Genomic DNA, 22098 nt, shown 5'->3' with positions numbered 1-22098 from the left:
AACAGAGCAAGGCCTGCCGCTACTGACGGTCTCTGGCTAAATTCAGTGTAAGAATTGTTGTTATTTAGCTTTGAGGCCTGCACTGAAGACAGCACTGTAGGTATATAACAATGAGGCTCTGGTGATCAGCGATGAGATGGGCTCTGGGCTCAGGTGTGCCTCCAGCAGAGTGGTCCAGGAGGGTGAGAAAGATGTTGGAGCAGAGGAGAAGGGCTGCAGGGCCTCCTGCTTACAGAGGTCAGGAGTGCCTGCCGTGAGGGCAAGACCTACTGGATAGGGGGCCTGGCCAGTGCAGTGAGTGAATAACAGCGTGAGTAAATAACAGCATGTTAATTATAGTAGCTTCTGTGAAGCACCTACTGCCAGACACTATTCTAAGCACATTACATGGATTATTAATTCATTTACTCTTCATAACAACATTCAGAGGCCGCTCCTATAATTGTCTCCATTTTTTAGCTGAGAAAACTGAGGCCCACAGAGTCCAAGTAAGGTATCCAAGGTTGGGAGCTGGGAGTTAGAAATAGGGGAGCTAGGATCCAAACCAAGGTCCCCGCATTGTAACTAGCAGGCCATACTTTCTCTCAAAAGTGTGAACACAGCAGAGCACAGGAGATGGTCCTCCTCCTCCTTCACAGATAGTCAGGGAGGTAAGAGAGATACACTGTATAGGATGCAGTGAATGGCAGTTATTCACCTAGTAGCCTGGTAGAGCAGGAGCCAAAGACAGACTCAAACTCCACACAACTAACTAGCTCGGAATCTTGCTGTGTGCACAAGGAAGAGGCCGGTGCAATACAAATCATAGGTCACACATCAGTTGTCCTGCATATTGAAACAGAGTATGTAAATAAGCCCCATGCATTTCATCCATATCATTTTTTTAGCATTTTGGTTGTTGATTACTTAAAAAAAAACACAGTTTTATTGAGATATAATTGATAAATAATAAACTGTATATATTTAAAGTGTACAATTTGATAAACATATGCATTTACCCATGAAACCATCATCACAATGGAGATAAAGAACATATCCATAATCCCCAAAAGTTTCCTCCTGCCCCTTCTCCCAGCACCCCTCCTCACTCCCAGGCAACCACTGCTCTGCTTTCTATTACTATAGATTTGTAGTTTGTTTTTTATGGAATAGTTATAAAACTCACCTCTCTGGGCATCTGCTTCCTCATCTGAGGAATGAGGTAGTGATACCTACCTCATGAGCTTGTTGCAGAAGTTAAATTAGGTAGTCCATGCACATTTCCTTAAAAATTGCACAACATATACTTTTTGTTTGTTTGTCTTCTTTTGCTCAGCACAATTATTTTGAGATTCACTCATGTTGCTGCACGTAGCAGTAGCTCATTCCTTTATATTTCTGACTAGTACTTCATAAAAGAAAAATCAATTAGGCAAAGATTTCTTAAGAGTTACAGTTTGGGGTGTTGTATATTGGAAATCTTTGCTAATCCAAGGTCACAAAGATTTTTCTCCTATGTTTTCTTCTAGAAGTTTTATAATATTTGGTTTTATATTTAGGTCTATGATCCATTTTGAGATAATTTTTGTATACGATGTGCAATATGGACTGAGGTTCACTTTTTTGCATGTAAATATCCAACTGTTCCAGCATCATTTGTTGAAAAGACTATCTCTTCTCCACTGAACTGCCTTTGTACTTACTTTTGTTGAAAATCAATCGACCATATATATATGTGAATATAGTTTTGGACTCCTTATTCTCATTCACTGATCTATTTCTCTATCTTTTTTTTTGGCCGCGCCGTGCAGCTTGTGGGATCTTAGTTCCCTGACCAGGGAATGAACAAGGGCCCTTGGCAGTGAAAGTGCGGAGTCCTAACCACTGGACCGCCAGGGAATTCCCTATTTCTCTATCTTTATAGTATTTTGTTTTTATAGTAACAATAGTAAAATGCAAACCTTCTTTGAGACAGTCCTCTGTAAGGAAATGTGCATGTACTACCTAATTTAACTTCTGCAACAAGCTCATGAGGTAGGTATCACTACCTCATTCTTCAGATGAGGAAGCAGAGGCCCAGAGAGGTGAAGTTGTTTGTGGCCACACAGTCATTAAGTGGCAGAATTATGATTCAAACCACATCTGTTTAATTCCAAAAACTGTGCTATTAATCACTTGTGGTAAACAGAATAATGTCCCCCCAGAGATATCCATGTCCTAATTTCTGAAACCTGTGAATATGTTGCCTTACATGCCAAAAGGGACTTGCAGGTGTGATTAAGTTCAGGATCTTGAGACGGGAAGATTACTGGGCTCCTGAGGTGGGTCCAATGTAATCACAAGGGTCCTTATAAGAGGAAGGCAGGAGGGTCAATGCCAAGGAAGGACATGTGACAGGGAGGCAGAGGTCTACGCCAGAGAAAGATTAGAAGATGCTATGCTGCTGGCTTTGAAGACAGAGGAAGGGGCCAAGAGTCAATGAACACAGGGAGCCATTAGGTGAAAAAGGTAAAAAAACAGATTATCCCTTCAGAGCCTCCAGAAGGAACCAGCACTGCCAACACCTTGACTTTACCCCAGTGAAAGTAATTTCAGACTCCTGATTTTTAAAATTGTATGATAATAAATTTGTGGTAATTTGTTATAGCAGCAATAGACCATTAATACACACCACAGATACTCTAACCTGTATTAAAGTGTGGCTTATAATTTGGGTAAATTATTTAACTTTGGGGAGTCACAGCACCTCCATCTTGTAATGGTCACAGTAATGTTACTTCCTAGAGCTAAAGGGATGAGAGGGGTATGCCTGGCACAAAGCAGTTGTTCCATAAATGTTAACTACATGTAAAAATCATACCTCTTCTCTAGAACCCTCCAGACGTTGCCTTAATTAGCAGACAGTTTTTAGCTAGTCTATTGCTCCCTTGGTTCCTTGGTAGGGAAGGGAAACCTAGTCCCCTGCAGCATGACAGCCACGAGTCCTGAGTGACAGCTGACAATGTCAGGACCCCACAGCAAGGAAGTCAGAGGGTCCTGGTGTTGCCTGAGGGGAGTCTGGGGGTAGAGAGAGAGGCTGTAAAATAAGGGGATTCTAAGTCAAAACCTACCCTCAAGTTTCACTACAAAGTGCTGAGATTTCTTTTTCTTTTTTTTCCTCCTTAAAGAAACATACTCATATCTATTTTTCAGTCCATTTACTTTCAGCTGAAACCTCTCCACCATGCCCCATTCTCAGGTCCATGGATTTGCTTACCAGTTAATTATTTAGTCAGGAAATATTTACTACGCAGCTACTACGTGAAAAGCATGGTGCTAGTGGCAGGGTATACAATCTAGAGGGGGAGATGGACATTAAATAGATAAGTACACTCAGAAATACATAAGGACAAATGGTGACAAGTGCTATCTAGGAGAAAACAGGGTGAGAGATAGAACATAGAACTAAGGAGGGTGGTAGTGTTGGTGGTCTGTCTAAACAGGAAGAACAGGGAAAGCAATTTATTCAATCAATCAATCAACAAATATTTATTGAATGCTTATTCTGTATCAAGATAGGCATTGGGGTAGAGGGGTGAAAGAGTTTCTGTTCCCCTGAAGCTTGTGTGTGTGAAAGAAAGAGAGAGAGAAAAAGAGAGAGAGAGAGAGAGCACACACAAGGGAGGGCCAGCATGGGTGGGTATGTATATAAATAGGTAGGTGTTATAAATGCATAAACAAATAAATATGCTCCATCCTCATTCATAAATTTTATATTTGCAAATTCACTTGCTAAAATGCATTTGTAATCCCAAGATCAATAGTTGTGGCACTTTCACGTTCATTAGTGGGCATGCTTAAAGTGACAAAAAATGTGAATTGCCTGATGTGCACATTGCCGGGTAAGGTCAAACAAGATGACGCTCTACCATCTTCCATGTGCTCTCATACTGCAAACAGTGTCCTTCCACTGTCTATGTAGTACCACATTTTTCACATTTTTGTGCTTTGTATTGGTGATTTCCCTATTTAAAATGGTCCCCAAGCTTACTGGTAAAGTGCTGTCTAGTGTTCCTAGGTGCAAGAAAGCTGTGATATGTTTTACAAGAAAACATGTGTATTAGATAAGCATCAGTCAGGCATGAATTATAGTGCTGTTGGCTATGAGTTCAATGTTAATGAATCAGCAATATATATTAAATAAGTCATCTTTAAAGAGAAACACACATAAAACAAGGTTATGTATTAATTGGTTAATGAAATGTTGTGACCAGAGGCTTGGAGGAATCTAATCCTGTATTTTCCCTAGGAGCAATGGTTCAGTATCTGCTAATTCAGCATTTGCAGCAACTGTATAGAACTTCCATGAATAATGAGAATTGACTGTACTTTAACTTCAGAATTATGATAAGTGCTATGAAGGCAATAAAATAGGGTACTAGGTGAAAGAGAGGCCTTCAAGGAAGGCCTCTTGCAGGGATTAGATTGGAGTCTGGATCTGAATGATGAGAAGGAGGTAGTTGCATGGAAGGCTTATCCAGGCATTGGGAGCAGCAAGAGCAAAGGTTCTGAGGCAGGAACAAATTCAGTATGTTTTGTGCTAAGTAAGGCTGATGAGCTGTAGATGGAGGTGAAGGACAGAGAGACAAGGTCAGAGAGGAAGGTGGAGCCAGGACCACTATAAGGACAAAGAAAAGCCATGGGAGAGTTTAAGCAGGAAAGAGCCAAGTCAGAAGGGTTTCTGTGTGCAGAATGCATTGAAAGAGGCTGAGTGGAAGCAGGGATACCGGTTAGGGGTTAAGGATCTAATCTAAGTGAGGGATGTGGAGGCTAAGGTTGAAGATGTGGAGATTATGTGAATTGAATGGGGTTGAGATATGTTTTAGATGTGGAATTGACAGGACTTGGTATGGTTTAGATGCAAGTGAGGAGGTGTTGACAGGGAGAAAGGAGTCAAAGATAACTCCCAAGTTTCTGGGTGGTGCATTCATTAATTCAATAAACATTTGTTGGGCAGCACACCCGGCTCCAATGCCATTTACTGTGAGCTAACATCCTCCCACCACCTCCCTGCCTTCACACTCCACACCTGCAACCCCTTTGCTCCCTTGGCCTGGCCACCATCATCTCTTTCCTAGATTGTTGCAATAGCTTCCTAACTAGTCTCTGCCCCTGCAATTCCCAAAAGAGTAGCCAGGGTGGCCCTTTAAAAACATGTCAGTTGTTTTTGGATGGAATGTCCTATAAATATCAATTAAGTCCATCTTGTTTAATGTATCACTTAAAGCTTGTGTTTCCTGAATTATTTTCATTTTGGATGATCTGTCCATTGGTGAAAGTGGGGTGTTAAAGGCCCCTACTATGATTGTGTTACTGTCGATTTCCCCTTTTATGGCTGTTAGTATTTGCCTTATGTATTGAGGTGCTCCTATGTTGGGTGCATAAATATTTACAATTGTTATATCTTCTTCTTGGATTGATCCCTTGATCATTATGTAGTGTCCTTCTTTGTCTCTAGTAATAGTCTTTGTTTTAAAGTCTATTTTGTCTGACATGACAATTGCTACTCCAGCTTTCTTTTGATTTCCATTTGCATGGAGTATCTTTTTCCATCCCCTCAGTTTCAGTCTGTGTGTGTCCCTAGGTCTGAAGTGGGTCTCTTGTAGACAGCATATATATGGGTCTTGTTTATGTATCCATTCAGCCAGTCTATGTCTTTTGGTTGGAGCGTTTAATCCATTTACATTTAAGGTAATTATCGATATGTATGCTTCTATTACCATTTTCTTAGTTGTTTTGGGTTTGTTATTGTAGGTCTTTTCCTTCTCTTGTGTTTCTTGCCTAGAGAAGTTCCTTTAGCATTTGTTGTAAAGCTGGTTTGGTGGTGCTGAATTCTCTTAGCTTTTGCTTGTCTGTAAAGGTTTTAATTTCTCCATCAAATCTGAATGAGATCCTTGAAAGAAATTAAAGATGATACAAATAGATGGAGAGATATACCATGTTCTTGGATTGGAAGAATCAACATTGTGCAAATGACTATACTACCCAAAGCAATCTACAGATTCAATGCAATCCCTATCAAACTACCACTGGCATTTTTTTACAGAACTAGAACAAAAAATTTCACAGTTTGTATGGAAACACAAAGGATCCCGAATAGCCAAAGCAAACTTGAGAAAGAAAAACGGAGCTGGAGGAATCAGGCTCCCTGACTTCAGACTATACTACAAAGCTACAGCAATCAAGACAGTATGGTACTGGCACAGAAACAGAAATATAGATCAATGGAACAGGATAGAAAGCCCAGAGATAAACCCACACATATATGGTCACCTTATCTTTGATAAAGGAGGCAGGAATATATACAGTGGAGAAAAGACAGCCTCTTCAATAAGTGGTGCTGGGAAAACTGGACAGCTACATGTAAAAGAATGAAATTAGAACACTCCCAAACACCATACACAAAAATAAACTCAAAATGGATTAAAGACCTAAATGTAAAGCCAGACACTATAAAACTCTTAGAGGAAAACACAGGCAGAACACTCTATGACATAAATCACAGCAAGATCCTTTTTGACCCACCTCCTAGAGAAATGGAAATAAAAACAAAAATAAACAAATGGGACCTAATGAAACTTAAAAGCTTTTGCACAGCAAAGGAAACCATAAATAAGATGAAAAGACAGCCCTCAGAATGGGAGAAAATATTTGCAAATGAAGCAACTGACAAAGGATTAATCTCCAAAATTTACAGGCAGCTCATGCAGCTCAACATCAAAAAAACAAACAACCCAATCCAAAAATGGGCAGAAGACCTAAGTAGACATTTCTCCAAAGAAGATATACAGATTGCCAACAAACAGGTGAAAGCATGCTCAACATCACTGATCATTAGAGAAATGCAAATCAAAACTGCAATGAGGTATCACCTCACACCGGTCAGAATGGCCATCATCAAAAAATCTAGAAACAATAAACACTGGAGAGGGTGTGGAGGAAAGGGAACCCTCTTGCACTGTTGTGGGAATGTAAATTGATACAGCCCCTATGGAGAACAGTATGGAGGTTCCTTAAAAAACTAAAAATAGAACTACCATACGACCCAGCAATCCCACTACTGGGCATATACCCTGAGAAAACCATAATTCAAAAAGAGACATGTACCACAATATTCATTGCAGCTCTATTTGCAATAGCCAGGACATGGAAGCAACCTAAGTATCCATCGACAGATGAATGGATAAAGAAGATGTGGCACATATATACAATGGAATATTACTCAGCCATAAAAAGAAACGAAATTGAGTTATTTTTAGTGAGGTGGATGGACGTAGAGTCTGTCATACAGAGTGAAGTAAGTCAGAAAGAGAAAAACAAATACCATATGCTAACACATATATATGGAATCTAAAAAAAAAAGGTCATGAAGAACCTAGGGGCAAGACGAGAATAAAGACACAGGCCTACTAGAGAATGGGCTTGAGGATACGGGGAGGGGGAAGGGTACGCTGGGACAAAGTGAGAGAGTGGCATAGACATATATACACTACCAAACATAAAATAGATAGCTAGTGGGAAGCAGCCGCATAGCACAGGGAGTTCAGCTCGGTGCTTTGTGACCACCTAGAGGGGTGGGATAGGGAGGGTGGGAGGGAGGGAGACGCAAGAGGGAGGGGATATGGGGATATATGTATATGTATAACTGATTCACTTTGTTATAAAGCAGAAACTAACACACCATTGTAAAGCAATTATACTCCAATAAAGATGTTAAAAAAAAAAAACATAAGTCAGATCATGTTACCTCTCTGCTTAAATACCGCCAACATCTCCCCATTCTAAAAGCCAAAATCTTTACAATGACCAGCAAGGCTTTTAGAGATTCCTCCTCCCCACCTTCATTGTTTCCCCTCTGTTTCTAAACATGAAGTGCATCATCTAATGCAACTCTGAGAAAAAGTTTCAACAACAACAACAAAAATAAAAGTTGTTGGAATAAGATTATTTAGCCTCTAAAAGTAGGAACCATATTAGTTCAGTTGTTTAAGTTCTAGTTTATTTGCTTAAAAATCAGCCTCTTTCCTTGAAATAGCGGAACCCCACCATAGCGTACAGATGAATATTGCCCATGATCAGAGCTTGAAAAATACTATTATAATAAAAGTAATGACTTGCAGACAAAACACTTTACAGTTATAAAAGGTCTCTCAATAATCATACAATGTTGGATTTTTAAGGGACTTCTTGGTCCAAGTCTATTTCTTAGTTTGAAATTCTCTCTTCCACTCTTACTTTTTATTTTTTCTTTAAAAATCTTATTTTATATTCCAAATGACATGATGTAACTTTAGTCCATGCACATTTTGATCAATCATTTCAATCTGTAATATTCTCACTTGCTTATTGCATATTAAATTGTTGTAGAACTGGGGACGTAAATTTTAAATTGTATTTCCACTTACCCATGCTCTCCATATTCACAGGTTCTGCTTCTTCACTAACTAGAATATAATAAAATGATGTCAAATTTACATTTTTGAGTCAAATATGTATCTTAGTTTACTACAATATTCTACTAAGGCTTAAAACACAAAACATAAGGCAAATACACAGTGAAGACTTAAGCTATTTTATGAATAATTAAATAGAAACTGAATAATTGTCTTTCTTATGGAATTATCTCATAGTGATATATTTGCTATGACATTTATTATATGACATTTAATTGATATTGTAATGAAATGAATAAAAATAATAATAAATCCCCGTGTTTTGAATTCCACTTGTGTTTGACTTTATGACAGCAAAAACATTTATTTGAGACATAAAACCGTGATCGTTTTGGCTGCTAATATATGTATGAATACTAAATCCATAAAAATCCCATTAATGAAAAAACAGTCCTACCAGGTAATGTTATTTTAGTTTTGCCACGTTTTGAGCTCTTTTGTTTTTGACGTTTTGGAGCCATGGCTCTAACTTAGGCTGCATAAAGAGAGAATATCATTAGTAAATTCTGGTTTACAGTTTCAAATAGTAAACATTATCATTTAGTTAAACATAAGAATATGTTTTCTAAGTTTTGCCCTCAGCTAAATCAACATGTATCTTCACAGAATGGGTGTTCTGTGACCACAGGTTTACTGCAACAACAGTCTTCCTAATGAGATCTTGCCATTCCAGCAGAGCCATTCAACTTAAGCACAAGGAGGTGACCTGCCAACACTTCAAGGTTTCCGCCACAGGCCCTGCCACGGAACCACAAGAGAGGACACTGGATCCCCTGCCTCCTGCTCCTGTTTCCATTCCAGGGAGCTGTTTTGCACTGCCCTGTGCCCAGCTCCCTGGCAGGTGCCCCAGCTAAAAACACAGGTTTAAAGTCCATGGGCAGACACAGACTCACAATGTGCACATACATACATAATTTTTAAATAACATAATTTAAATAGTACTTTTGTCCTAGCATATGTACATGTAACCACTGTGTCCTTATTTGCACTGTCAGAGAATACCTCCAAAGGTTTGCTATGGAATTACTCATCAATTCTGACAGGACATAGTATGGCCAAGATCACTGCTGTGACACTAAATCCTTGTCATCTCCTCAATGATCACCTGTGTCCCATCTTGTTAAATGATTAGGAGTGTGATTTCAGGAGTCTGACCAGCAGGGTTTAAAAGCAGACTCTACTTTTTTTAATATACTTTTTTTTAAATTGGGGTATGGTTGTTTTACAATGTTGTGTTAGTTTCTGCTGTACAATGAAGTGAATCAACTATATGTATACATATATCCTCTCCCTCTTGGACCTCCCTCCTACCCCCCACCCCCCAACCCACCCATCTAGATCACCACAGAGCACCAAGCTGACCTCCCTGTGCTATACAGCAGGTTCCCACTAGCTATGTATTTTACACATGGTAGTATATATATGTCAATCCTAATCTCCCAATTCATCCCACTCCCCCTCCCTCCTCTGTGTCCACACATTCATTTTCTATGTTTGCATCTCTGTTCCTGCTCTGCAAATTGGTTCATCTGTATCATTTTTCTAGATTTCACATATATGCGTTAATATATTTGTTTTCTCTTTCTGACTTACTTCACTATGTATAACAGGCTCTAGGTCCATCCACATCTCTACAAATGACCCAATTTCATTTCTTTTTATGGCTGAGTAATATTCCATTATATATATGTGCCACATCTTCTTTATCCATTCATCTGTCGATGGACATTTAGGTTGCTTCCATGTCCTGGCTATTGTAAATAGTACTGCAATGAACACTGGGGTACATGTGTCTTTTTGAATTATGGTTTTCTCAGGGTATATGCCCAGAAATGGGATTGCTTGGTCATATGGTAGTTCTATTTTTAGTTTTTTAAGGAACCTCCGTACTGTTCTCCACAGTGGCTGTATCAATTTACATTCCCACCAACAGTGCAAGAGGGTTCCCTTTCTCCACACCCTCTCCAACATTTATTGTTTGTAGATTTTTTGATATTGGCCATTTTGACACGTGTGAGGTGATACCTCATTGTAGTTTTGACTTGCATTTCTCTAATAATTAGTGATGCTGAGCATCTTTTCATGTGCCTCTTGGCCATCTGTATGTCTTCTTTGGAGAAGCGTTTATTTAGGTTTTCTGCCCTTTTTTTTTTTTTATAGAATTGCCATTACATGATGCTATCTTTTATTTTTAATTTAATTTAATTTAATTTATTTATTTTTGTCTATGTTGGGTCTTCGTTTCTGTGCGAGGGTTTTCTCTAGTTGCGGCAAGCGGGGGCCACTCTTCATCGCGGTGCGCGGGCCTTACACTATCGCGGCCTCTCTTGTTGTGGAGAACAGGCTCCAGACGCCCAGGCTCGGTAATTGTGGCTCACGGGCCCAGTTGCTCTGTGGCATGTGGGATCTTCCCAGACCAGGGCTCGAACCCGTGTCCCCTGCATTAGCAGGCAGATTCTCAACCACTGCGCCACCAGGGAAGCCCCTTCTGCCCATTTTTTGATTGGGTTGTTTTTTTGATATTGAGCTGCATGAGCTAAAAACAGATTCTACTTTTTACCAGCTTAGTGACCCTAGGCAAATTATGTACCTTCTAAGCCTCAGTGTATTCATCTGTCTAATGGGGATAATAATAAAACCTACCTCACAGGGTAGGGTGTTAGGAATTAATGAGAAAAAGTTGCATCATCATCAACTCAGTCATCTGAGACTGGTTTGCCTCATTTTAATAAGCCAACCCCAGGTGGAATATTATTTCATAGCCCACAGTCAAAATATCACACGTATTGCTTTATACCTAGTCTCTTGATTACTAAATCTTGACTAAAGTGTGGGTGTGTGTGTCTGTGTGTTTGTGTATATAGACTTTTCCCTTCAGATTTTTCACATGTATTTTTTCAAATGGCAATAATGATTTTAGTAATAATATTCTCATGTTTATTGAATACTGCTATGTGCCTGGCACAGCTCTAACTACTTTACCTGCATTTTTTATTTAATTTTAACCACTCTTTTAGATAGGTCTTTTATTAATACTATGATATTCATGCTCATTTTATGATGTGAAAACAGAGGCCCCAAGAGGTCAGGTAATTTGCCTGAGGGGATAAGTAAACTGCGGATGGTGGAGTCAGGGTGTGACCCCAAGCAGTCTGGCTCCAGTGTCCATGCTCTTAACCTTTGTATGAGACTATCCCTTGGATTTCAGTGATAAATATTTACTGTGTTTCATTACAAATGAAGCTATTTAAAAGTATTATTTTTACCTAGAAAGGTATGATTTTATTATTTAATCAGCATTTTATGATTCTGACAATTAAGGAATTTCTACTTTTTAAACATTATGCAATGGATGGCTCTGATCCAACATTTCAGCCTGTCAAGTGTCCTTCATCCCACTTCCCAGACTTAGTGTAATTTCAAATCTTGAACCTAATCTGTTTTCTCAGGAGATTCTTTATCAATGTACCCATCTCCATACTCTATTTCAGCTGTATTTGACTTAAAATACACAAAAACACTGTGAAGGTCACCCAAACCCACCCTACATGTGCGCGCACACACACACGGTCACCCCACCACCACTATTTATTCCACAAATATTTATTGAGTGACTTTAATGTGCCAGATAATTTCCTAGGTGTTAAGAATACAGCTGTGAAAAAATAGGCAAAACCCCTGCCCTGATAGAGCTTATGTCCTAGTGGGGAGAGAGCAAAGAAAGAAGCAAAATAACTGGTACTTCAGATGGTGATAACTATTAAGGAGAAAAATCAAGTATGAAGGGGAGAGGGAATGTAGGAGTGGGGAGGTCACAATCAGGGAAGACCTCACTTAAGTAACGTTGGAGCAAAGACCTAAGAGAAGGGAGGGAGCCAGAAATACAGATATCTAGGGAAAAAAAGGGTATTTCCAGGCAGAGGGAATAGTAAGTGTGAAGGTTCTGGGGCAAGAGTATGCTTGGCACTTTTAAGAAAACAAGAGATGGCTGGAGTGGAGTGATTGAGGGGAAGACTAGGAGGTGAAGTTGATCAGAGAGGTACAGGGGGTATATATTACAGTAAGTCCCCTACATACGAATGAGTTCTGTCCTGAGAGCGCATTCTTAAGTCCAATTTTGTTCGCAAGTCCAACAGAGTTAGCCTAGGTACCCAACTAACACAATCGGCTATATAGTACTGTACTGTAATAGGTTTATAATACTTTTCACACAAATAATACATAAAAAACAAACACAAAAAATTAAAAAAAACATTTTAAATCTTACAGTACAGTACCTTGAAAAGTACAGTAGTACAGTACAACAGCTGGCATACAGGGGCATGTTCGCATTTTTGAAAGTTTGCAACCTGAAGGTTCATATGTAGGGGACTCACTGCAGTCAGCTTTGCTGTAGTAACAAATGCCCTTTAACTCTCAGTAACATGCAACAGCAAACATTTATTTCTTCCCATGTTCTGCATTATGGCTGTGGGTGAGTTGCTGCTTCAAGTCTTATTCTGGGACACAGGCTGAAGGAGCAATGCCTATCTGACACACACACTACTTTCATGGCAGAAGAAAAAGTGAGAACTAATAGAACCGCGTGGTGTTTTCTGAATCTTCTCCTTGGCACTGGCACACTGTCCTTTTTTCTGCTCACTTCCATTGGCTCAAGCAACTCACACAGCCAATCCTGATAATGGGAGAAGAATGTATACTTGCATAGGAATGGGTCAGAATGTGTGATCCTCTTAAAAGGAAGGTAGGTAATAGGGGCAATTATATAATATACCACAAGTGAGGTAGGTCCTGGATAAGGACCTTGGGTTTTACTCTGAATGAGGTGGGGAGCTTTGGATGGTTTTGAGCTGGGGAGTTACTTTACTTGACCTGACTCACATTTTAAGGACCACTATGGCTGCTGTGTCTCGAAGACTGTAGCAAGGAAAGGGCTGAAGCAGAAAATCCAATTAAGAGACAAGTCAATAATCCAAGAGAGAGATGATGGCAGTTTAGATCAGGGAGGTGAGAGTGGGATGGAAAAAGTGATTGGATTCAGGGTATATTTTGTAAGTAGAGCCAACAGGATTTACTGATGACATGGATGTAGGGTCTGAGAGAAAGAAAGAGATCAAGGATGACTTCAGTGAGTTCTGCTTAAGGAAATGAAAGTATGGGGTTGCTGTTTATTGAGATGGGGATCCCCTGGGAAGAACAGATTTGAAAGGGAAGATCAGGAGTTCAATTTGGGGCATGTTAAATTAGACCATAAACTGGACTATAAACTCTGGACGGATGGGGGTTGTGTTTTCTTTCCTATTATTGTAACCTCTGTACCTGACAGATGTATCAATACACACTGAGAAAAATCATTAACTTAATGATTCCCTGGTCCTCCCTTCCCCCCTTCCACTCTTAGTTTGTGAATTTCCAGTCTGAACAAAAGGCTTTCGCCTAATGGCCTGTGGAATAACCTGTATGCATGCTTTATTAGTTTTCTATTGCTGCTGTAACAAATTATCGCAAACTTAGTGTCTTAAAACAACACAAATTTTTTATCTTATAGTTCTGTAGTTCCAAAGTTTGGCATGGATCTCACTGGGCTAAAATCAACGTGTCAGGGCTTCCCTGATGGAGCAGTGGTTAAGAATCAGCCTGCCAATGCAGGGGACATGGGTTCAAGCCCTGGTCTGGGAAGATCCCACATGCTGCAGAGCAAGTAAGCTCGTGCGCCACAACTACTGAGCCTGCGCTCTAGAATGCGCCAGCCACAACTACTGAAGCCTGCGTGCCTAGAGTCTGTGCTCCACAACAAGAGAAGCCACTGCAATGAGAAGCCCACGCACTGCAACGAAGAGTAGACCCCGCTCGCTGCAACTAGAGAAAACCCGCGTGCAGCAATGAAGACACAACACAGCCAAAAATAAAAATAAATAAATTAAAGAATAAATAAATATAATAAAATAAAATCACCGTGTCAACAAGGCTGCATTCCATTCTTTTTAGAGGCTTTAAGGGAGAATCTTGCCTTATCTCCTTGCCTTTTCCTACTTCTGGAGGCCCCCATCATTTCTCGGCTTGTAGGTCCTCTTCCTACATCTTCAAAGCCAGCAGTGGTGGGTTAAGTCCTTCTCGCATAGTGTACTCAGATCTTCATTTCGTCCACCCTCCTCCACTTTTAAGAACACTTGTGATTACCTTGGACTCACCTTGATAATAAAGGATAACCTCTCTATTTTAAGGTTGGTTAATTAGCAATTTTAATGTCATTTGCAACCTTAACTCTTCTTTGCCATGTGTAGTAAAATATTCACAGGTTCAGGGATTACCAGGTGCTGCTTGAATATATAGGTATCAGTTTAACACAATCATCCCAAGAAATAGTCAAAATAATCACATGTGCCCAGTTCTTTTCAAATGTTGTTATTAAATGATGTGGGTAATTTGGTTACTTCCAATTTTGGGGGAAAACAAAGTTAATTTTCCAGCAGTATATCAGGTGACAAAATTGGAACAAACATTAAGTGTGTGCTGCCTTACCAGAACAGTTCATTTACTACTTTCGCAAATATTAATTAACTCCCGTGTCTAAAATATTGACTAGTGACCAAGGAAAAGGGAAGATCAGGTTGTTCTACAGGCTTTTAGAGGTCCTAATCCTTCTTAATTAAAAAGCACAATATCTAAGTTGCTAGGCAGATGGAAAAATTCATTAGCTGAGGTCAGCCTGGGAAAAACAGTCTAAACTAAAAGAAAATGGCTAGCTTGGGAGTACCTACCTTATATTGTATTTGTGTTTCAGGCAAAATTTTATAGTTTATTTTAGTAACTGCACATAATAAAAGCCCTGCCAACACTGTGTCTAGAAAATAAATCACTTTTAATTACAAATATCAAAATCAAATGAATAATGTAGTCCTGTATTAATTTCAATAAACACACTTAACTATTCAAGGTTTATTTTTTTGTGCAGATTTTCCTTTTAAAAACAAATCCCAAATAAAAGATTTGAAATTACAGCAGGTCTTACTAAATTTTTTTCATAAAACTAATGGCATATTTCATGCCATTGTGCTATATTATATTTTCCAAAATTTTCCCATTAAATTGACTGCTAAAAGGTCATGAAAGATTTTCAGGGAATTCCCTGGTAGTCCAGTCTTTAGGACTCCATGCTTTCACTGCGGAGGGCCCGGGTTCTATCTCTGGTCGGGGAACTAAGATCCCGCAAGTTGTGTGGCACAGACAAAAATAAATTTTTTTTAATACAGATATCACTCTACTAAGATTACTCTGAAATGCTCATTTTTCCTTTTCCAAACTGAAGTAAATTCATTATGATTAACAGTAGCAGAAGAGATACTTCATCTATTCCTGAAATAAAAGTTATGCCTACCACAGGGGCTTGTACTACAGCTGGTTTTCAAAGCCACCATAGCTGGTTGAATTTCAAAACAGAATTTATGAAAGATAATACTTACAAATATTTAAGCATTCCATTTAAATATTGTTGATATTAAAACCGTCTATTTTCTTTGCAAATTAACTCACCCATTCCAGAATACCTTTTTTGCTAGCAGTGTACCAAAGGACACATTTTTTACCTTCCACACTAATAGCAAAAGACGTTAGGGGGATAACAAAAGAAATGAGTTCAGTGGGCCCTCCTCCACATCTGCGGGTTCCACAATCTTGGATTCAACCCACCTTGGATCAAAAATATTGAGAAAAAAATTCCAGAAAGTTCCAAAATGCAAAACTTGTATTTGCCATGCACTGACAATTATTTACATATAATTTACATTGTATTAGGTATTACAAGTAATCTAGAGATGATTTAAAGTATGCAGGAGGGTGTGCGTAGGGTATGCAAATACTACACCATTTTATATAAGTATCCTCAGATTTTGGTATCTACGGGGGGCCTGAAACCAATCCCATCCCCGGGGATAATGAGGGACACCTGCACTGGGTAAATGCTCCGTGTAACAGTTCAAAACCTGTAATGTCACTCCACTGACTATGAGGAACATTGCATTCAGAGCTGTCCATGACCTGGTTCCAAACTAACTTTCAAGACCTGCTTGTGACTGTGTTTTTTTATGAGGCTTCTATTATTCAGGAGGATAAGTACTGCAGATGCAGAGATAAGTGATACGAATTATAACTGACATAATGCAGTGATTTAAACAGTTATTAGCTTCCTCTCTTCACTTTTCTGCTGTATTGCACACGCCTGTTTACATGTTCCCATTTGTTACCTGTATGCGTGTGTGGCTTACTCCTAGCCATGAGATCTTTAATTCTAAGACCTGTAGCACTGGTACCTTATCTTCACCTAGTGTCTTCCTAAGAAAGTATTACTTCCTTGAGTCTTCTTCAATTAGCTGACCTTGTCTAGGTGGCCATCATCCTCTTTATCCTCTTTTATCTTCCCAAAGTATTTGTAAGCTCATCATTTTTGCCTCCCACCTTTTTTTTTTTTTTTTAAATAAAGATTTAAAATAAGATCCAAGACTAACATCTTGGGATTCTTGTAAGAATGTCTCCAAGAACTTCTGCTTCTTGGTCAATCTCCACCAAGACCCTGATTAAGCTTCAAGGTTCTCCTGGGTTCTTCTGCCATCTTCTGAGAAGGACACGACACCCACCCTCCAGAAATAACTGTTCCTACAATATTTGTTAGTCTTCTCTTCTTGTTTCTCCCCTTATAACCTACTCCCATTCTTTTCTAAGATTAGATATTTACTTATTTAAGTAGATGCTAAATCATCTCTTTTCTCTTTGAAATATCCCCTGAATTCCAAGCTCTCCTCTCCCATAGCATCCTCTGGCTTAGGCCTTCAACACCTTGTTCTATACCAGGAGTTCCTAACTATTTTGTGCCATGAACCCCTTTGGCAGCCTGGTGAAGCCCATGCATCAGATAAGAACATGGGATTACAAGGGAGACAGATGATATTGAAATACAGTTATCAAACTATTTTAAAAATTATGGAATAATAATTTATGTGCTCCTTTATTAGTAAATTAAATAAGATATAGCAGTTGTTCTAATTACGGCCTTAATTTTGAAGAAGTGATGAACATAAATAATATATCTATAACATCCATGATATATGAAAAGAGTTATAATTTCTTTTGGTGACAAAGTCACAGGTTCCGCTAATACTACTGTGGTTTGTTACCAAATGCATACATTTCAATTAGCAGTTAGTAAAAATAAACATGTAAGTTTTTTCTAACCACAGATTTCTCTCTCCCCACCCTTCGACAAGATCGTGAACATTTAGTTTACCTTCCTGCCTCTGTTCCAACCAGAACAGTCACCCACAGGGCATGCCTTCAGAGTTCTCTTTCTAAAATGCAGATCTTAACAAGTCACTTTCCTGTATACTAGGGAATACAATGTGGGTCCCTATCATCCATAGAGGCATTCTCCTGCAGTAGTACAGAAATGGAATTCATTTGAAATGCAAATTTCCAGGACTTCCACTGCAATTCTGCAGATCTGGGTGAGCCTGGAACACTGCATTTTAAAAATCACTATGAGGAAGTCTTGCACTAGTGGTCCACAGACCAGACTTTGCAAAACAGGATAGAGTCCAAACTTGTAAGCATCACGTTTAACACCCTTCACAGTCTGCCTCACCACACCTACCCTTCCAGTTCTACTCCGGCCTCACAGAATTACTATCCATTCTCCAAACCGAGGGGGAGAATGCCCTTCCTTCCCCACCCCTCCTGCTCCACACGATGCACACATTTCTCTGCTTGCTTAAATCTTACTCATTCTTTTTTTTTTCTTTTTTTTTTAATTAATTAATTATTTTTTGGGTGTGTTGGGTCTTCGTTTCTGTGCGAGGGCTTTCTCTAGTTGTGGCAAGTGGGGGCCACTCTTCATCGCAGTGCGCAGGCCTCTCACTATCGTGGCCTCTCTTGTTGCGGAGCACAGGCTCCAGACGCGCAGGCTCAGTAGTTGTGGCTCACGGGCCCAGCTGCTCCGCGGCATGTGGGATCTTCCCAGACCAGGGCTCGAACCCGTGTCCCCTGCATTGGCAGGCGGATTCTCAACCACTGCGCCACCAGGGGAGCCAAATCTTACTCATTCTTTTTTTTTTTAAAATAAATTTATTTATTTATTTATTTTTGGCTGTGTTGGGTCTTCGTTTCTGTGCGAGGGCTTTCTCCAGCTGCGGCAAGCGGGGGCCACTCCTCATCGCGGTGCGCGGGCCTCTCACCATCGCGGCCTCTCCTGTTGCTGAGCACAGGCTCCAGACGCGCAGGCTCAGTAGTTGTGGCCCACGGGCCCAGTTGCTCCGCGGCATGCGGGATCTTCCCAGACCAGGGCTCGAACCCGTGTCCCCTGCATTGGCAGGCAGACTCTCAACCACTGCGCCACCAGGGAAGCCCCAAATCTTACTCATTCTTAAAGGCTCAACTCCAATATGACTTTCTCTCTGAAGCCTCTGCAACTTTCTCACTCAGGCTGATACAATCTTGTTTCCCCTGACAATTTCTAATCATGCTGTACTGTAGTTAATTATGGCAGGCTTCTGCAAAGGCAGAGGGCCCCAAACTCAGAGCTGCCTGAAAGATAGTTGTGAATTCATTTAGCACTCAGCATACACTGTGGAGAAGGAGAGAGAAATTACTGAGCAGCAATCAGGTCCTGCAGGTCAATAGAGGAATAAGACAAGTCCTTACTTTCAAAGGGCTAATGTTCCCCTGTTCATCTTCTTCACTCTTCATATACTCCAGCCCTTTCTTAAGTCCTGAAGTCATCTAATTACTTCAGCTCACATTAATCATTTCTTCTTTGATGTCCTATACCAGGATCATACTGTTTTCCTTTTCATCCAACCATCCACCCATCCATCCACCCAGTATTTATTGAGTTTCTACTATGTGTCAGGCAATGTGATAGGTACTGGGAATGTAAAACCTGTGAACAGGTACCTGCCCTCAAAGTTCTTAAGAGTGTCAACTGCTCTCTCGTTGATATTTTTGTCTCCTGGCTAGGCTGGAAGTTCTTTGAAGGCAGAGAAAGTTTTGTGCATTTTTGTAGTCTTCACTGCATCTAGTACCTCGCCGGCACAGAGGGTGTTGCAAACGCCTTTGAAAGAGTAAGTGAAATACTTGTTTTCCAAGCCTCCTTTCCCACTCAGAGCTCCCCTTACCTGATACTGCTAAACTGAAGGGAAAAGAAGCCTCTTTGCAATACCCTGGAGAAAAATTCCTTCGGGAGCTGGAGATGGGATTTTGATTCTCCTCTCACAGAAAAGCAAGTCCCAAGAACACAAACTGCAGTTCCCCCGGCTGACTGTTGCCGTGACGCATCCGTTGCTAAGAGAAAAGAGGTTAGTCCTCTGCTGAGATTGACAAAGCAGCCTCACCAACAAAATGCCCGCTTCCTAACAGTCTCTTTCAGAGCAGGCTTGTGATTGGTTGCTATGATGCTGACACGAACTGGAACTAAGTCCGCAGTTTCCTCCTAGCAAGGGAGTTGTATCGAGGGATGCAGCCTGGCCTGACTCCAGGGCCGTCAGGCTTAGTCCATGCCTCGCACCGAGAGCAACCGTAATCAAAGGAGAACCCTTCTAGGGTGTGGTCTCCAGCAGCAGAGAGTGAAGGGTGAGATGAAGATTTAGGGCTGCTGCTCTGTTTACCCCAGCTACTACCTGGGGCCGTCCCAGGAGCCTGCCCTAGATTCCCGTCTGAGAGAAAATCCGGCTCGATTGAGTGTCGTGATATCCTAGAACTTTTAATGTGTTATATTTTTTTCTTGCTAAAATAACTTTTGTATAGAGTTTGAGACAAACTGGCAGTATGAATCTCAGGTAAGAAGATTAAATCCCTCAGCAAAACAAAAATTAATTTTATCTGTGATTATGGGTCCTATGGGATTCTTACAGTCAAGCTCATCTCCCTGAACAGTTACCCGCCCTCCCCTCCTTTAAAAAATAATTAAAACTGCCTAATTTGTAATCTGGCAGAATTTAATAAAGTAATTCAATTGACTGCTGTAATTGGTCTAAATTAATTTTTTACACCCAATTTAAACGACAATATTTGGCAATAGGCTTATAGATTCATAACATATCTGAAATTTAATGACCCTAAATAAGATGATTTTACATGGTGTGTAGGAAGATCATGTACATTCTTTCAAATATCTTAAGAATTTGTGCTTGCAAAATGCAAATAAATTTTACTAAAGAAATCATTAAAAAAATAAAACTGGGAGGAGGATTTATCATTGTGACATTGTGAAAACCTTTTCCCAGGCTCTTCCACTATCGGACACTGACAGGTTAGTTTTCCCCTGGCCTCAGCCCTGAAGTCTTTGTTTCTTACTCTTTGCACTCTCCTGGCAGCATCATAGCTATTCCCCTTAGCTTTAACCATCCTCCAAACATATCCGTGACTTCCATTTCTATACTCTCAGCCTAGTACATCTCTTAAATTCCAGACTTGAAATTCCACTGAATTTCTTGGATATATCCAAACATGTCTATCTTAGTTCATGGTGTTTAGTAGTTGCTAAATAAAGATATTGAGTGAAAAAGTGAATAAAGATATTGAATGAATAATTACCAGAGGTATCACAATTTAGCAGAAGCAAAAATCAACTTATTATCTTTCACGTGTCTGTCAGGTATCTTTGGGAAACTTTTTTTAACTTCTTTGTTTTCTACCTTAGGTAATAGTATCCACTGTCCATTATTTTGCAAAGCAAGAAATCTGAGTCATCCATGATTCCTACCACCCACAGTCAACATGTCACTAAATCCTGTCATTTTCCTTTTCTAAATTATCTCTCGAATAATCCATTTCTTCTTAGCGATCTTCACTGCCTCTGACTTATTTTAGGTGGTAATAATGGTCTCTTGACTTGTTCTGCCTCTTCCTCTCTAATTTATTTGCTACGGTGCCACGGAGTGTTCTGAAACAGAGATTCAATCCTGTTATCACCCTGTTTACATATTTCAATCTGGCATATGAAACCCTGTACAAATAGGGTTCTGAAGGATACCTTAAAGATATCTGGAAGATAATGAGTTATGTTTCTAACCTCACTTCCTGCCTCTCGCCTCAACTCAACCCACGTTTTAGCGCAGTGTTTCTCAACTGAACCCCTTAAGAGCCGAGAGGCATGAAACCATAGGGGCTGGGGGTTTGTAATAGGCTGATAGTAAGAGGGGTTACAGCTTGAAATAGACTTCTGCAACTGAGATATATTTGTTTCATACAAAGAATTCATGAGGTTTTTTGTATTCTGCTCCACAATGTGTTCATGTTTGTTTTCATTTTTTAATATGTCTAAAATCCTTATTCAATTATATCTCAATAAACTGGGAAAAAATGTTTAAAATTACTATTAACTAAAACTGACATAAAATTGAATAAACTCAAAGAAGCCCCAGGCAGCTGTGACATGCTCATCCTGTGACTTTCCACAGCTCCTGGCATTCTGCTGCACAGGCCCGGGAGTTTGTGTGTCCCAGGATGAGAGGTGGCGGAGCTCTGGTTATGCAGAGCCCTTGACTGCTCCTTAAAGATGCCTTGCCCTTTAATAGCTGTGCATCTACTTCTACCTCTACCTCAACCTCTAATGCCTTCTTTCATCTTCATTATTTGGTGA

The 22098-nt window shown here is 39.9% G+C and overlaps 1 protein-coding gene across 3 annotated transcripts in view; it reads right to left on the bottom strand.

The window, feature by feature from the left end:
- The window catches only part of DNAI3 (dynein axonemal intermediate chain 3), a 101145-nt gene that overhangs the window by 70978 nt on the left and 8069 nt on the right, over window positions 1-22098 (bottom strand). For 2 of the 3 annotated variants that reach the window (XM_007173031.3, XM_007173033.3), the window contains exons 3-4: window positions 8869-8946; window positions 8424-8462 (exon numbers count right to left, since the gene is read on the bottom strand). In XM_007173031.3, coding sequence (XP_007173093.2) covers window positions 8424-8462; window positions 8869-8932 — 103 coding nt within the window. In that variant the 5' untranslated portion in view covers window positions 8933-8946. Of the gene's footprint in view, window positions 1-8423; window positions 8463-8868; window positions 8947-19633; window positions 19694-22098 lie in introns of those variants that run through there. The other variant, XM_007173032.2, reaches the window with a different exon arrangement.

Source organism: Balaenoptera acutorostrata, chromosome 1 (genome assembly GCF_949987535.1).
Source record: "Balaenoptera acutorostrata chromosome 1, mBalAcu1.1, whole genome shotgun sequence".
NCBI classification, from domain to species: domain Eukaryota; kingdom Metazoa; phylum Chordata; class Mammalia; order Artiodactyla; family Balaenopteridae; genus Balaenoptera; species Balaenoptera acutorostrata.
The sequence above is the reverse complement of the archived record's forward strand: the minus strand, read 5'-3'. Positions and strand labels throughout refer to the sequence as shown.